This window comes from Leuresthes tenuis, unplaced genomic scaffold (assembly GCF_036924035.1).
Source record: "Leuresthes tenuis unplaced genomic scaffold, fLeuTen1.0.hap1 SCAF_6, whole genome shotgun sequence".
Lineage (NCBI taxonomy): Eukaryota > Metazoa > Chordata > Actinopteri > Atheriniformes > Atherinopsidae > Leuresthes > Leuresthes tenuis.
Genome location: NW_027325360.1, coordinates 27,010,413 through 27,028,018, shown reverse-complemented (window position 1 = coordinate 27,028,018; position 17,606 = coordinate 27,010,413). Strand labels below are relative to the sequence as shown.

At 42.1% G+C, this 17,606-nt stretch overlaps 1 protein-coding gene across 5 annotated transcripts; it reads right to left on the bottom strand.

The window, feature by feature from the left end:
• Positions 1-502: 502 nt before the first annotated feature.
• On the bottom strand, positions 503-16,955 carry add2 (adducin 2 (beta)). 5 transcript variants are annotated; one of them, XM_072388500.1, is made up of 16 exons: positions 16,565-16,955; positions 13,126-13,172; positions 12,170-12,356; positions 11,526-11,667; positions 10,311-10,462; positions 9,927-10,007; positions 8,161-8,310; positions 7,849-7,992; positions 7,552-7,650; positions 6,968-7,144; positions 5,334-5,582; positions 4,551-4,667; positions 4,374-4,460; positions 4,144-4,270; positions 3,193-3,276; positions 503-1,778 (listed from the first exon to the last, which is right to left on the bottom strand). In XM_072388500.1, the coding sequence occupies exons 3-16, from the start codon at positions 12,314-12,316 to the stop codon at positions 1,519-1,521; spliced, it is 2,016 nt and encodes a 671-aa protein (XP_072244601.1). In that variant the 5' UTR covers positions 12,317-12,356; positions 13,126-13,172; positions 16,565-16,955; the 3' UTR covers positions 503-1,518. The 5 variants fall into 5 exon arrangements, with proteins under 5 accessions (XP_072244601.1, XP_072244600.1, XP_072244602.1 ...); XM_072388502.1 differs by lacking the exon at positions 16,565-16,955 and adding an exon at positions 1,938-1,975 and having other exon boundaries at positions 1,687-1,778; positions 13,126-16,544; XM_072388499.1 differs by lacking the exon at positions 13,126-13,172.
• Between the last annotated feature and the right edge of the window lie 651 nt (positions 16,956-17,606).

The following is a 17,606-nucleotide window of genomic DNA, read 5'->3' as shown; positions in this document are numbered from 1 at the left end:
CATTTTTAAGTAACTTTTTATCAAATATTACATTCCCAGGCCTACACTGCCTGGAGTGTTCATGGCCTCAGTTATAGCACTTCATGACCTTAAATACCACACCGCTTTGCTTTTCAGTCATTTGTCTGTGAGCGTTCTGACAGCATTTTTAGGGCTGTAAGTTTACAGGCCCCACACTGAGATTTGTTTTCAGGACTGTAGGGGAGCCAAAGACCGAAAGAACAAACAAACAAAAAAGCCTAATTCTCTAGTGTTACTTCAAGGAAACTAAGCAAGATGACCAATTTTGAGTAAGTTTAACCGTTCTGAATTTATAGAATATGTCATAGCTCACTTCTTATGGCACTTAAATATCCATCAGACATCCAGAATGTAAATTAATGTTGTGTAAGCACATGTAAAATGTTATTCTGCATGCAAGGATACACTGACATTTGGTTAAAGTTGCAGGCGGCCATTATAAATGATGATCAAGTCTTGGAAGACAGACAGACACAAGATGTTCATCTCATTTGAAACCAAACTTGATGTTTAATGGCTGATACATGGCAACCTTGCAACACTCACATATACATTCTAATATATAAAATAAATCAAAATCAAAAGCATTTTGATAGGAGCTACTCGTTCAAACTGAAATTACTGGAGAGGTATTTTGCACATGTACATTTTTAAAAGAAAATGAGAAAAGTGGAATGTTTGTTACCTTCAGTAAACTCAGTTACTGGGTTTCAGACTGCACTGACAAACAACATATTCATTATGCTTTATTTTTTGGTTTTGATAACAGCGTTCACAGCGGCACGTTTTGTTGCTAGCCAGTAGGATCTCCCTGCTTTTCTGTTCCTCTTCAACAGGCTTATAGTTTAACACAAAACTAGCACTCAGCAGAGCACAATCAGAAGCTATCACTATATTTGTCTACATGTCCTGCACTTGTGCTCACATATTATACCTGCGACATCTGATAACTACAACCAAATGCTAACTAATAAATGCCTATAACGATAAACAAAAGTGACGTGCTGGAATGTTAATCTACATGTGTCAGGTGCCTATACATGGATAATAATGGAAGCTTTCCACCGTGTCTTGCAAAGTTGTGGGTGAGAAAATGCATGAAACGAATGTGGCAGCTGCACAGGATCAGAGTCTGCTTTTAGAGAGAAACATGTTGGACTGCCTGTGCAGTGAAGTAACAGACTGATCACACAGCGGGAGGGAAAAAAAGACAGAAACTGTGAGTGATCAGAAATAGTGCGTCAGCTTCGGGAGTCATGTCCCGCGTGGGTCAAATAGTATGTGAAAATGATAACCAGTGCTTCAGATTAACCTGCTTCAGATGAATCACCACATACATCAAAATCAGTGAGTAGCAGTGGTACAGTAAAATACACCGTGCCTGTGAATGACATCTGAAATGGCGCTGAATAGATCTGGGGTGGTCCACTCCGTCATACACGATGTAGTATTTCACTGTAGTATTCCACCGAGGTCTGATGCATCTGCGTGACCGTCTCAGGTCTCTGCTTTCTCTTTCTGCTTTTTGCTCTTCTTCAGGAATGACGGTGGCTTGAACTTCTTTTTCTTCTTGGACGGGGACTTGGAGGGGGAACCTTCGGGCGTGCCACCCTGCAGTTTGGTCAGCGGAGCAGCAGGAGCTGAGGAGGTGTCGTTGGTTGAAAGAGCCTTCATGCCTTTCTCCAGCTCCTCCGTCGTCTGCTTCTCCTCCTCTCCTCCATTTTGAATGGTTGGAGAGTCGGCCTTTGCCTCCTCTTCTGCAAGAATCACCATAAAGAAGAAGAAAAAATTCAGTAAACGCACACAAAGAGTCTTAAGACGCTTGGAGCTGCAAAGCTACATGCTCGACACGTCACTGCAGATGAACATGCTTGCTTTATGAGAAGTGGGCTGCCACATTTTTTCCTTGTACTTACATCCTAGCGCGGCAAGAGCAGAACACCAGAAGTGTACCCTGTGAACCAGTGTGGAGTAACACAGAAAAGGACAGACACAGAAGAAGAGAGTACAACAGAGACAGTGGGTGCAGAGACAGATGGGCTGATATGTGTAACTCAAACAGTAACTTAGCCGACACACATTCACTGTACATTTTGACTTATTCATAAAAGTTGTATTCCATTTTAGCTGCATGCTATGGTGGTTCTGACTCATTGGCACAACTGAGCATGCCAGAGCTTTTACTTCTTCTTAGATGAAGTAGCAGAGATATGGTTTAACCAGTATTTTCCTGCTATGTAAAGTCAAAATGTCTTCTGACAAAAACCACACACAACAACAAAAGCTGACAGTGGACATTACTCCTCCAGGTGTCTAACATCAAGGTGACTCTGTCATTAGTTTGCATTAGTAGTTCCAATTAAATAGTTCAGTCTAAAGTTTTAATAGAGCGGTGGATTATGCAGAGGCGCTCAGTCTGTGGAGAGTTTGCGCTTTATTTTGACAAAGAATTTCAAGGCATCTTTTCTCAGGATTTTCAAAAACATGAATCAATAACTATGACAAAATTGTCACGTTTTGGGGACACAGACAAATCTGTTAAATCATACATGAGAAATTATTTATTTGGGATAATCAGAGGAGATTATTACGTTAAAGAATACTACTAAATATAATCATGTTACAATTCAACACACAGGGACCTCTTCTGATTTCGAATGTGATGGGAATAGATACCCTTTATGTATATTTCTTCATAAATTGTTAATTTCATATTTAACAAAGCAAATAATCATACTCTTAGCCTTTTTTCTGGGGATTTTAATCACCTCAATCTCATTGAAACACTTTGTGTATCAATTTACAACTGCATGAGCGCCATCTGCTGTTGAAGCTCTGTAAAACATTAAAGAGCGCTTACAGCGCTTATGTTTGGCTTTTTTGAGAAACTATTATTCCCAAGGTAGAGAATGTGCTTTCGCTGTCAGTAAATATTAATAGACATCAGTATATTAAATAAGATCAAAACAAAACAAAACAATCCACAATCAATTCCATCAACAGTCTCTGAACTGCACCTATCTGCTGGGTATGAGGAGGAGTAACACGGCTGTCAGGGAGCATTTAAGGCATGAGGCAGAGGCAGAAGCAGCACTGAGTCCCAGGCTGTGGGTCAGATAAGCAGCATGGAGGGCAAGCCGGGCAGACAGTCAGCGCTCTGCCAAGCCTCACCTGAGAGAGGAGGGAGGCTGGCCTCGGGGACCTTTGTAGGGGAGGTAGCAGGGGTAGACTCCTTGTCATTTGCCACCTCCTCCCCTTTTTCCACGAAAATGCACACAGACACACAAAAAGTGAGGGACAGTGTGGGTTTAGCTGAGCAGGAGGTTAGATTTGTGCCATACAGAGAAGTTAACACCACAGTCACGAGTGAAACTGTGTTTGCTTAACCCATTCAGACCAGATGTGACATACGTGTGCTTGTACCTTTCAAACCTTTTTTTAAAATGATTTTTTATAAAATGTTGCTTAACACGAAGGCAAAATCAATAACATACAATAAACGCAGGTTTAACCCTTTAAGTTGTTTTAGTGGGCAGTTTAAGAGGACAGTCAGCTTTTAGAAGAACAGAACACACAGTCTTTGGTCTGAATTGATTAAGAAAGGTTAGAAGAAAGTGTGAAAAGCAGTCAAAGTGAGAGTGAGGTGTGGCACATTTGACAGACTTTACTCTGCAGTATTACAAAGAATATGCAGACATCTCTACGCATGATGATGAAAGATTATCAGATGAGTTTGGACACTAAAGCGACACATTGATAAATACTACGGTCGGTTAAATCATAATAATCAAATTACAGAATTTATTTGGATAGTTCTTACTCTACTGTTTCTCTTTTCTTTTTTTAGAACATCTTTAATCTTTTATCTATTCCCTATTTTGCCCAAGTATCATCTCCCAGTACTTATGTTAAATACTCCTAGTTTTACCAGCAAACACCTGATTGTGGGTTACAATCAAACAGCCTCTCAGGTCAATATGTTCATGAGCGTCTAACAATAATATACTGGTGTAATACTAATCCAAAGAGTTTAAAATAATTCTATTTGCTTTGTATTAAAGCTGCTGAAAAGAATCGCTGAGGTCATTTGAGCAGCTGTGAGTCAGGCTGAACAGAGCCTACCATTAGTCCCTCCATCCTGTTTCCTCTGCACCTCCTTCCGGTACTCCTCCAGCTCCTGGTCCGTCAGCTGGTTGAAGGGGTTGGGAGGTTCTGGCTCAGGTGGGACTTCGGGTGGGCTCACTGGGGTCTGATGGATAAGCAGAAACACAGAATACACACAAAACAACTTTTGATATTTAAAGGAGGGAGAATAGATTAAATGTTCTGCCGGCAGGGAGAGAGGAGGTTACCGAAGGGCTTTCCTCTGTTATGACACTTGCGAGGACTTGAGACTGCGGTCCTGCTGTTTTCATATCCTGACGATTCTGCTGTCGGATCTGTGGACATGAAAACCTTTCTGTTAATATGTTGGATTCATGTGACTTCATGGAAAAAGCAAAGGAGGGAACTGCGGGGGACAGAACTACCTTGTTTCGTGTCTCAATCACCTCTTGCGGGTTGGTGAAAAGAGGCACAAACTGGTTTGGGTTCTCTATCTTGATGGCTGTGCTGCCAGCTTGTGTCACCTCTTCTGCCTTCAGCCACTGCAGGATGAAACACCAACATCAAAACTGTATTTCTTCCACTACTTTTGAAGAAAAACAAGCAGAGTTGATGGGAGTGAACCCTGTCTGCTTGATTTAATCAGACACAGTCGAATCATAGCAACTTGATTCTTGTTTTTTTCCTAATAAAGTATGTTTTCTTGTGAGTTAATCCTCGATGTGCTGCATGTTTGGCCACCAGAGGGCAGAGTCTGCTCTGTATTAGTCATCACAGACCTGGTGGGCTTTCCCCTGCAATGCAGAAAAGAGGAGGAAAAGGACGTGGGAGGGACTGATCTCTTCTATAAGCTTTCAAGAGAAATATAAATGGATCAGCCTGCATATGAATCTGCAGGAAATCAGTTGATTTTAGATGTAGAAACAGTTCTGGTTATAGCACACCAAATACACTGGATTTCTCCTCTGACCGTCATCCTAAAGTCAGTCACAGAGGAAAACACTTTAATCTCACTCCATGTTCTGATCCTTCACCTCTGCAGCGCTCCATCATTTTCTTTTATGCCTCAACATTCAAACGGACACAGTGGCCACATTTGATTATAGAACAGTGACTGTGCTGATGTAGCACTGCACAGTTAGTAGAGAAGATGCATGTTGGTCAGTGTGTTTAGGACTGATTGTTCAGACTCATCCGCAGATTCTCACAGTGGTGCGCTGGTGTCCCGGGCTCGCTTGCTCCTGACTGACTTTCTGGTAGGTGTTGGGGGTGTTGAGCCATCGGGTCCTTTCCTGCTGCTGGCGCTGAGCAAACGGGTGCTGCCTCAGAGACGGGTGGAGGCCGTCGTCATCAAACAGATGGAAGGCTGTCACAGTTGCCGGCACCTCCACCTCCCTCCGCGTCCGCGACCGCTCCAGCAGCACAGGGAAACGGTAGGCGTAGCCGGAACGGTAGCCCTAAACAAAACACCAGAGGGAGATGTTTGAAAGGTGTAGACATGCAGTAGGAAGATCCGTTTCACAACTTCAGCTGCACAGTGTCACATGAAGCTGAATCATGACAATGCAGTACTGAAATAAAACAATAATATCACCTCAGTGCTGGGTAAGTGACATTCTGAGGAACTAGCACCGTTTCCAAAAGTGTCTGTATTCACCCTGCAGCACTGTTGTTTCTGTTTTGAACCTTTAGAGCACAGAACAGCTGTATGAGAGCTGTATGTGTCGTGTTAAGCTCCCGATTCTGCACACTCAGCATGTGTATTAAAAGCTTTCTATTTGTAAACCACAGAAAATCTTTAGTGCTTATTTTATGAAGCAACAACAAGAAATATAGCAGAATTTTTCTAAAGTGCTTCTGCTGTGCTCAAGTGATGAGGAATGGATGACGGAGGTGGTTTTAACAAGCAAATGTTCACATGCATCAGACAAATGAAGACCATTCTGAATTTCAGAAGTCTCCGGAACTTGATCAGTACCATTAAAACTGTACTGGATGCTCTGTAGGACTTTTTCCCGTATGAGTGTCGAGATTGGCGAGATCAGCCGTCCTCGAGGGGACCAAAAGTGTCATCTATGGAGTTCTGCAATGTTTTCATATCACTAGCTGCACAAACTTGTGAGTGATGGATTTATTGTGTCTGAACTGTTTTCTTGTAAATAAATAAAGCTGAACGAACAATCACTCTGCAGGGACTGGTTGTCTGGAAGTTCAAATTACAGAACCAATCCAAAAAGCCAATTTGGCCTATTTAGTATCAGTATTTATGGCTTCTGCTTTACAAATAAATGTAAACACGAATGTGTTCATGAAACAAGAACACAGCGGCTACAGTGACTCGGCTGGCACAATAATATGTGGATAATTCTGTACTTTTATAAGAAGATTAGTTTAGCATTGCATGCCATCTGTGTTAAAAATGAAGCAGCAGGAACTATGAGCTGATTATGAAGCATACAAACTTTCTGCACATATGTAAAACAGCATACCAGCTCTTTCATTGCACAGATCTTAAAAGGAGCAATCTAGCAACGCTAATGTCCCACTGCCACATATTTGGGAGGGGTTACAAGCAAGACATTAAAAAGGAAAGTTTAAATCCAGGGCAGCAGGGACTGAACTAACCTAAATTGTAATCCCTTATAGAGGTAAAGCCTCAAAGCTATTGGGTTCTACAATGGAATGAGACTCATGAGTATATCTGATTCATTTCAGAGACTTTAGGGATACTTTTAGGAAATTCATGTTACAAAATGAGTGAAATCTTCCTCCAATAAAAATTGACTGGAGGTGTCCTCGATCATCGCTGTGTAAACATGGCTGCAGTTTAACTGTTGCTTACCAGGTTATCCAGAGTCCTCATGAGGGCTTCAAACTCGTGCTCCCCGATGCGGCTCTTATGCAGGGGTCCGAAGGTGGAGCCAGCCCAGCCGACGGTGCCGGCCGGATTGGGTTTATGGATGGTGCGGTCCAGCAGTATCAGGTTCTGTTCCCCACCGGCGCAACACAAGGCGGACACCTAACGAAAACATCCACATACAGCTTTAATTCAGCTAAAAACAGTCTGTTCAGCTCTTTTTTCCAGCCTGCTTCACACACCCTGTTTACATTAATACAAGCACAGCATCTTACACAAATATTATAACAATATAACCTCACAGTATGTCACATATCTGCTTCCCTGCAGGCCATTGCTGCTCCTGCAGTGTGTTTTTTGGCTCATGATACCACTGTAGTGTTTAGTACTGCAGTGCAGAGCTGCTGGCTGAATAACAGTGCAAGGGTACCAAGAGAAGGGCAAGTGCTCAGGTGTAAAACTGATGCACCTGCACTGCCCACACACCCACACACTCACTGGCATCATTCTGTCTCTGGCCTGGCAGCTGCTTTTCAGTATAGCAGTGATTGATTGTGCTTGTGTGCTACCTGGATCTGGCAGGCTGCCTGGATGTGGTAGATGGTGTAGAAGGCCTCCTCCACAGATTCCCCAAGAGCCACAATGCCGTGATTCCTCAGCACCAGAACCTGGGAGGTAAAAAAGTCAACATTACCTACTCAGCTGTGAGGAGCAGCACCAGCTTGAATATCTAATCCAGTGTAAAGTCACTTCACCTTGTGTCTTCTCTCTATTCATTCTTAAATCTCAGTCCCATGTGGGCGGCACAGGAGCAACAACAGCTGAACTAATGCTGCATTAAGTCTGGTCTCCCGAGGTCTGCTCACCTTACAGGTGGGGCCTAAGCTCTTCTGCAGATCCACTCTGTCCTCCTCCTCCTCCATGACTCCATTATAGTCATAATAGGCCACATCACCAACCAGCAGAGACTCGTGGGACAGAGGCAGGAGGCCACACTTCATAGCTGAAACCTGGGGTAAGATGGCTGTGAGCTTTGGAAGGTAATATAAGAGGCACGTGCTCACAGTATGTGTGTAGACGATGGTGTCAATCACCACTGATTTAAAATGTTTAATTCAAAGGAACATGACAAACAGACAGGGCGAAGATGACTGTGTGGTAATTCCACGCTGACTCACCGCTGCTGTAGCCGGCGTCTGGAGGTGAAACAAGCAACGGACATCAGGTCGCGCCGAGTAGATGGCAGAGTGCAGGCTGAACTTCTCAGAGTCCACTCTGAGGTTGGTGCTGCCCTTCTCCACCACCTCACCAAGGATATTCACCTTCACCTATGAAAGGGCAAAGCACCATCAGCATCACAGCTTCCATATGACGTAACCCTGGTTTGACTAAACTTGAACCTTCTGACACATCTGATGTGTGGTGAGTAAAGTCCAAATTCTGTAACATTCTTTTAGCAGCATTAATCCAATGGAAGATTTATAACATGAATAAAAGCAGGTTTAGCCAACTGAACACTGAGTTGTACCTGCAGCTTTTTTCATATTAAAACCTGGATGAATTGTTGAGTATTATGATGATGCAGCTGATATCAGGTATAGATGAATAAATAATAACGATAAATAATAAATATCAAAGGTCCCACTACATTATTTTCCACATTTTCTGGCTGATCTGCAGTGTTAAAATAATGTGCTATCCCATTAAATGTCACCCAAAGCTCAAAAAAGAGGCATATGCATGTTTTAGTATATTTATGGAGATGGAACTAATTTTTTCCAGTAGTTCTGCACTCTTGTTTGCAAGAATTTCTTTCTACAACTCACACATCACAGTGAGTGAAAGGCAGGATTTCTTTTTGTGCAGCGTGCACCCAATGGGAGCTAGATAGCGCATGGTATCCCCTGCAACGATTTCAAAAGCAGATGTTATTCCGCAACAAGGAATAAGTCATCCTCTAGTACTTTTAAGAGCACGGTACTTTGTTTTTGTATCAGGGGCAACCTCAAGAAAATGTGTTTTTGGTTGTGAGGTTGAAGTCGACCCTTTTCAACTGCCCCAAGGAACCAGCAATCTTGCATCAGTGGATGCGGTTTGTCCTTTCAGGCCAGAAACACAGTCGGGAAAAAGTTTGAATTTGACAGTTTCAAGTACAACACTGGCTTTGCAGACTAAAGATAAAAGTAAAAGCTGTTCAAACAAGAAAAAGACACAAGTCTGAACTGCAAGTGATGAGTGAAGCGATTTCAAATGTCTGTGTTGTGTTGGCTTTATGAAGGATTTTAGGACAAAAATCACAGTTTCACCCAGTGAAAAGGGTGTAAATAAATTCATACACAAGATAACTGAACTGAACTGAACCGTAAAACTGCTCAGAAACAGTTACTCCCACAAGCAGGTAACAAACAGAGATGTCTTGCTGCAAACTTCGTTGTGACAGTTCGTAATGTTGCTCACTTTGATATTTCAAATCCGATTCTGGCTCGAACAGGTAAAGCTGGATCTCATGTGTTGTCAAGTTTGAAAACGTAGGGCGTTTATCAAAGTTTCTCAACGTTCATGAGTCACAGTCATCCCCTTTTCAGCCCCCTCGACAAGCCTCCAGGACTTCGATCAGCCGGAGAACACTTCTGCCTGATCCTCTCTTTCTCCGGAGTTGGCTTCTCCCAGGAGAAATGACAAACTACTTTATTTATTTATGAAGATTTATGAAGTGCGCAAAGCTGATCTCGAGGTACCCAACATTAAGACTTAATCCCTGGAGATCATCATACTATGTCCACTTTATGTCTATTTGTAGAAAAAAATCAGTTTTTATGGTTCCAGCATTTAATAGAAAGTATTTGGTGCATTTGATTGCAAAATAATCTAAGTTTGCATTGTACCAATAACATTGCAGCCAACACAGTCAAACTATGTGTATTCAACTCATATTGTGACTCACCAGACTGGATCCAGTCACCTCACTATACGTCAGGCCGTCTGGAAGCACCAGGAAGTGTTCTTGTTCTTTACTTACACGCAGCTGGCAGGAAGGAGGAGTGACACTACTAAGAAGCCATAACAGCATGTGCAGTGTAGATTCAATCATGTGACCACAGATTAAAGGTATTGTGCTAATCTTATTAGAACAACCATTATCTTCTATTCATATTTGGAACAAACCCCTTTTACCCCAGAATTAATATACAAACAAGCTGACCAGAGCTGATATCCTTTTGAGCACTAACAGTTAGTTGAGGTGTATTTGGTAGCCTTCTAATTATATATTTTGATCTAAAAAATAAATAAAGGCTTGAACGAAATGTGAAATGGTTTTAAAACTAACTGTGAGACAGGTTCGGCTGAGCTGGGCCCAACCGAAGAGGTCGAACAGCCGGTGGGTGCTGGCCAGCTTGCAGCGCATCAACCTCTCCCCCTTCACCATGCTGCCAGGCTCCCATCCATGCAGGTCGTTGATGGGCGTCACCATCATCATGTCTGTGAACCAGATGGAGATGAGAAATACATAGATATAAGACAGATGACACTTTCTTTTTTATTTTATAAGCGGGAAAATATTTCTTCTACTTTCATTGTACTTGTACCACTTTTCATCCAAGTAAAAATGAACTCCCTCTGCTTCATGATAACATGGATACTTCAAGCCATGTTGTAGTTTGTTTGTTCCTTCTTTTAGGTGAAAAATACGCAGACTCCTAAGTTCAGATTTTTATATAGAATACAGCTATTCCTTAATGTTACACCTGTGTCAGGTAAGCATCAAACAATTACATTTTCACCAGACCAATGAACTGGCTGTGGGCACAGAGGGAAATTATGAAGATTTAATGTACTGTAAGTGTTGTAAGTGGATACAAAAGAGAAAAAAAATGCACATCCAGAAAACGTGTGCAGCAGCAGGACTACTGCTGCGTTTTATACAGACAAGCTGAGTTACACTGAGATCATGAGGAACGATCAGTGTTTTCAAACCTCACGGTGTGTCTTCACACATTTAAACTGTTTATTTCATCTGAGCAAATGACAGTTTGCAGCAGGTTGAAACCCCCTGTGGACAAATATGCGTCCTAAAACTATCAGTTGGTAATGGACCCTTTGGGGAAATGGTTTGCAGCCACTTGTGACAAAAAATTAAATAAGTAAAAAGAAAATACAGACAAAAAAGGCAACACATAGATAATATTTACAATGTAATTTGTACTGTCTGTGCGTGAGGAGGAGATTATTGACTGAACAGTGTGAAGTCCCAGCCTCTTTTTGCCATTACCAAAGGAGCCCACAACACATCAAATTAACAGCTGCTTTACATACAGTTAATGATAGAATTGTTGGTACTGGCACTGGAACTCAGCAACTTATCATGAATAATAATAATAATAATAATAATCATAATCATAATAATCATAATAAAAGCAATAAAAAAAAGGATGATGACAAACCTTGTGTGTGTATATGAGGCTAACAGAGTTTCAACTGAATGATGGCATTTTTAAATCATATGTAATATAATGAAGGTTTCTTCAAAGAATTTAACACATACTGGAAGGCGAGACTGGCAGAGAGGCCGGAGAGCCATGAGACGCCATGAAATCAGCGAGCTGTCTCAGTGCCCAGAGGTTGGATGAGCTGCCACCTTTCTTCATCTGTTCCTGGATCAGCACATCCAGCTCTTCTCTGAATGACTGCACATGAAAACAGATCAGACATCCCTGTACCATCACAACAAAATCTAATCACAGACAACAGAGAAAATCTTCAGTTTTTAACATTAGAGTACAGGATTTAGACAGCTAATTTACTCTAAACCTCGTCAGAATAGTTTCAAACATGCATGAAGGGCAAAAAATTAAGGAGAGCCCAGTGTATGTGTTAGAAAATACTGATACACAACAGGGGTGATGGTGAGTAAACATATTCAATGACTCAGCCTCTTTCCATCATTGCTTTCCCTTCATGTTCGACCTCTTCACTTCATATGAAATTTAATGAGCATCATGAGGCTTCACTGTTGCCCTGACATTCTCACAGGGACACATGCACTCAGCACCACCAGCTCCAACCCGAGCTATCAAGTGGCATTTCAGTACAGATTTATTCTGCTGTGAGGAGATAATCCCATCTAGAGAGGACAGATGCAAAGAAAAAGGAAAAACAATCAATCACAGACACAAACAGCCAACTCACTGGACTCTGGAGGAGACTGGAGATGCGTTTCTTATGCTGCGGGCCGGAGCCAGGGGTGGAGTGCTGGGGAGATTGGATGACCTCGGGGACCCCATCACTGGGGCTGCGCTGCACCGGGGTGCCCTTTGGGGTGGGTGATTTGCTCATCTTCTGTTTTGCTGTGGGTCTCTTACAACCAGAAGGAGGACTGAAAGAAAAAAGATACAATAAAGAAACAGTACAAATGTTTGAAGAAGGGCTGACAAGCACCACACAACGGTCAGCAGTCTGATAGGATGGATGTAAAATTCCCTGATTATTCAATTAGTCACTGGTTGGAGTGTAAATAACAACAAATTAGAATATAGTTTGTCACCACTCACACACACTTCCCATCCTTGATATTTACAGAGGGACGAAGGTGTGGCTGAACATGCTTGTTCTAAAAACCTTACCTACTTTTCACAGGACCCAATCCCTCACACATGCAGCTTCACTTTACTGTAACATGTGACTACAAATGCTCCACTTTGGGTTAAAAACACGCCCTGAAAAGCTTGTGATATGAATGTATGATCTGAAAACTCTCCTGAATATATAAACCATAAGCTGCTGAAGTCGTAATCCTTCTCTGATCAAGAAGACACTGCCATCATTGTTTATCCTAAGAAATGCAAGTAAATGTGCAAATGGAAGGAGACTCCACCTAAGTCTTGGCTTCCAAGGGCGCATCAGAGCTCATCATGGAAAGAGTTAGTAACTCAAAAGTGATCCAATATTAAATATCAAATATTGCCCAATAAATCTAAATTCTCCCTTGAGTATAATGCAGATCAACCCTAACTGTCTTTGCATTTGTACTGACATGTCAAGGAGAGTTTCTTATGTGGAAGAACAACATAAACAGTATGTTGGACCGCACAATAAGCCTTCATATGTAGGTATTTTTCAAATGCAACGTAAAGATGAAAACCTACCCTCACATCAAGGATCCCTCAGATTCTTGGCTGGTGGAAGTGCAAAGCTTTAGAGAATGCAGGGATAGGAATTAGGACCTCACATGCATGCAGCAGCATCAGAACCGCTCACAGGAAGTTAGCAAGCTGATACAGCTTGGTAAATGAAGAAAGAGTTAAGTGTTACCGTAAGAAGCTCCAGTGAAGAGCTGGCCCCTCCCCAGTGCACAGAAACACACACACACCGACACACTAACTGTGCTGCAGGCACCAGATAAGGTCCCAAACACACCACACCCTCCCTCTGCTTCATCCCACTAACTGACTGAATGGCTTACTTGATTAGTAGCGTCACTGTGACAACGATTTGTGTAAGCTCAACTGACATGCACTGTCAGGTCCATCCTTCATGTGTCCACCTGTCAGGGCAGGCTTTTAGAAGACAAACACTCGGGAGAAAGCTGGATCAGAACCACGCACATTACTAGATCTCCCTGCATTCCAAATGTAGAACTTTGGCAGATGACTAAACCTTTAATGGAGTTTCTGGATAAACTGCGCACTTTAACCCGACAACGTCAGCATGTCTGGGCTCAGGAACACTGAAGTGGTATATCAGCTGCCCAAAAAGCTGCAAAACATGTTAATGAAATCAGCGTTTCTCTGACAAATTTAAACTCTTAAAACATCTACAATTGACAATTTTGACCTTTTTTCCCCTAAGAATTTGTGCAATAAACACTAATGGATTCAAATGGATTTCATGTACTTTAAGCAGCAGTTGGTTTACACAAGCTCAAATTAAAGCAGCAGCTCTAATTCTCCCTCTCCTTCAATAGATTGTAGTTCACAGTGCCTCTGGGAGGGTCCTAATGACTAGATGTGGTGCTCAGGCTGCTGGCCTTCCATCATTGTCTCCCCATTTATCTTCAGTCATGCTGTGAGAGCTGATCATGCAGCATCATCGCTTTACTTTGCTTTCATAAAAGCTTAAGAGGTAATGCAGCTGATTTCCTGCCATCATGCTCTTCCCCCAGAGCCGGAATCCTGCTACGCAGCAAAAGAGAGAGATCTGAATTTCAGTATCAGGATTTTTACTGCATGCTTTTAAGTCTAAGAGGTTTTTTTTTCCAGATCAGACCAAAAAAGGCTAATTGTTCTGTTGCTAGATGTCATAGTTAAACAACAGAAATAAAGCTTGTTTCAGGTATGTGGCATCTTTGTAGTGACTGAGTGGTTGTGCTGCTATGTGTGTGAGCTTTAACATCCAACAGCAGCAGATGTGGGTACCAATTCCTGAGCTGCTCGGGATTGATTTTCTTTGCTTCCGCTTTTACTTGGTTGATGTTCAACAGTTACAAAATGTCATTGTTTAACTTGTGCTCTTGAACACAAATTGTCTTGTCTCTACATGCCTGCAGACATGTAAAGAAATAATACATGGAAGCTCCTAATTTTAAGGAGAAACAGAAACCAGCAGGCCGGAGCGGTGGTGGAGTGATGCTTCATCAAGAAAACCCAGGTTTGTCTCCTGGCTTGGACTACTACCCCACATATGTACTTTTTGGTTAGGTTAAGTTATTAAAACCCACCTTATAGGTTTAGGTAGATACAGTGACATGCTAAAAACACATTACAGAGGAGATAAGTACCTTTCTATATTCAAAAACACAATGATGTACATCACTTTAGAAGTTGATCAAAACGCATACAAAAGACCTGTGTCTAATTTCCTAACAGTTTCATATAATTACATTTAGATCAGGCTGTAATGCCACAACAGCAAGCCCATGAATCCAGCCTGGCTCTGTTAAACACAACAAACCTTTTAAGTTTTCAAGGTAATCTTGGACAAATCATTTGAGTTTAACCGACTGAACTCACCCAAATACATGAAACTTAGCTGCAAAATACTGATAATAATAAGTCTGATAATCAACTATACATCTTGTTTACACAGCCTGTCACAAAGTTTAAGTGAGAAAGTCCTTGCTGGAGGCTCAAGTGTACATCTGGATTGCACCCAGTGTGATTTAAAAGCAGCTGCATTTTTACAGAACTAAACCATTTATAAACAAGTTTGCTGTAACTGATCCGTATATAAATGGACTCATTAGCTTAATACAGAAATGCATGTCATGTCAACTGATAAATTTAAACATTAATGCAACATTTGATGTTTGTCAGTACTTCATCTCTGCAGAAATCCATTCTGGTCCCTCTTTCTACTCTTCAACGGGAGAACTGGCTTCTTCCATCTTGACAAAGTACATAAAAAACACTATCAAAAGAAAAGTATTTAAAGCAGGTGAATCCATAGGTGACTGACTTAGTCCATTTATAGTAGAGCTGTTTCTTGTCATTAACTACTGTATATGGTCGGTGCGGAATGATAGCAAGAACTGTAACAAACTGCAAATTTCAGACTGTTTTCATATGTTTTAATGTGTCTTCCGGTCAGTGTTTCATACTCATCTTAATACAACACTGACATCAAATATTTATTAGAATAATTCCACTGATTCTATTGTTCAAATGATATGTTCTGGTCTGTGTGGCCATTGTGTTGCAGTAAATAAAGAAAGAAAAATTATATAAGAATAAAAAGATAAGAAAAAGATGCAAAGCCCTGCACCAGAGGAGGTAATATGCAAAGTCACGCGGGAAAAGATGAGCTCTAGTGTTCACATCAGCTAGTGCAGCAGACCCCACATCTTCATATTTCAATGTAAACGCACAATATGGTTTTCTGCTTATTTTATTTATTTGTGCTTCCTCCGTCCCTCCTCGTGCGCGGCTTGGCTCCTTAGCAACACTCACGCGCGCTGCAGCATCAGCACCAGCAGAGCGGAGGATCCAGTAATGGCTTCCCGCAGAACACAGAAGCCAGCGGCTACATCTCAACACTGCGGGGCTGTGCTCCGTTAAAAGTAACGAGCAAAAGCATTAAAAACCACCATATTCGCATCAGATGAAGGCACGTGTTGTGTCCCGCGTGATGATACAGAAACAATGACAGTCCGAGCCGGCGGAAAAACAGCAAATAACCACCACGAGCACGGGAGAGGCGCTGACATCACACACAGACTGGCTCACTGTCAGCAGCTACAACACAAATACACGAGACCTACTGAATGCATCGAGTATGTCTCTATTTCAAATAGCCCGTGGAAGCACGCGCGGCACAAGGTGCGCACGAGCTCACCGAGCAGCGTTTGCCTATTCCTTTTTTTTTTTTTTTTTAGATCTTTTTACAAGAATATATTTGAGTCTACCCGTGAAAACATAGCAGGGAGCGCCCGACCAGCCCCGTAAACAAGCGGCCTCTTATCAGACATCATAGGTGAAATGCGCACACACCGCTCATGCACGCGACAGGGAGGACCCCGTACAACGCCCTGTCCTCTCACCATCAATGTCTAGATACAACTAAACTGAAAAAGCGGCAGTGTGTACTCACCTCAGTGCATCCTCAGGACCGGGACCGCTGAGTGGGTGCGGCACACCCACCACCCTAATCCGAGCTCAGGGGGGAGCAGATTAGGTCAATTAAAACAAATATGCGAGTGCTGGTATTGCGTGTCGAGCCCTCCTTTGTCAGACTGTTTCCGGGCCTCTACTGATACCAGTTCAATGGACCCTGGTTTTTTTTACATTTTTTTTTTCATCGCTCAGTGCGCGCGGACCAACCCACTGCCACGCCTGTCCAGAGTCTGACATCCAAATACTCCCAGCCTGTTCACCGCAGTGGGAGTCTTGGCTCTGCACTTAATCATTGCGTTTACAGCCAGATTTCTTCCGCTGTCTCCGAAAACGTTGCTTAGTTGCTTGACCCAGCTCGAGTGGTGCGATAAAAAAAATAAATAAAAACATGAATAAATAAAAACGACCACGTCAAACAGGCGCCATCTTCTGTTATAAAGGAGAACACCAGAATGAGGGTTTCTGGATATTTTAAATGGTGGTGGAAAAGCAACAGTAAACCATTTCTGCCACTTTACATCCCACCGCTTTTAGTATGTAAAACATTGCTTACATTTTCAGCATCTCGAAGAATTGGTGTCTACAGGACATGCAAGAGGTGTCCCTTTATTTCTTAATAGGACCACAGGAAGGAAACAAGTTAAAGGCTCTCACTGATTACCAGTGATGGTGACTTCTAATGTTTTTGTGAGTTTACAAGGACAACATTTGCTGCATCATGAAACTCATGAGTTGGGTTAATGGAAAGATATCAGAAATTATTGATATTCTCCCATCTCCTTAAATTCATTACAAGGACATAGAAATAATATGGTGCCATAAAGCTCCATAGCTAAGGCAAACCACCAAAAAAAGTCTATTTCCAAATGAGAGACTTAATGAAAGGTAACAAAGACAACAGCTCTGCCGTTGGACACGCCACAAAGCTGGGCTTTAAGGATGAAAATCCAACAAAAGCCCGTGAAGTCTCCAAAAAGACACCAGAGAGGCCCTAAACACATGGTCATAAAGTTAAAGTC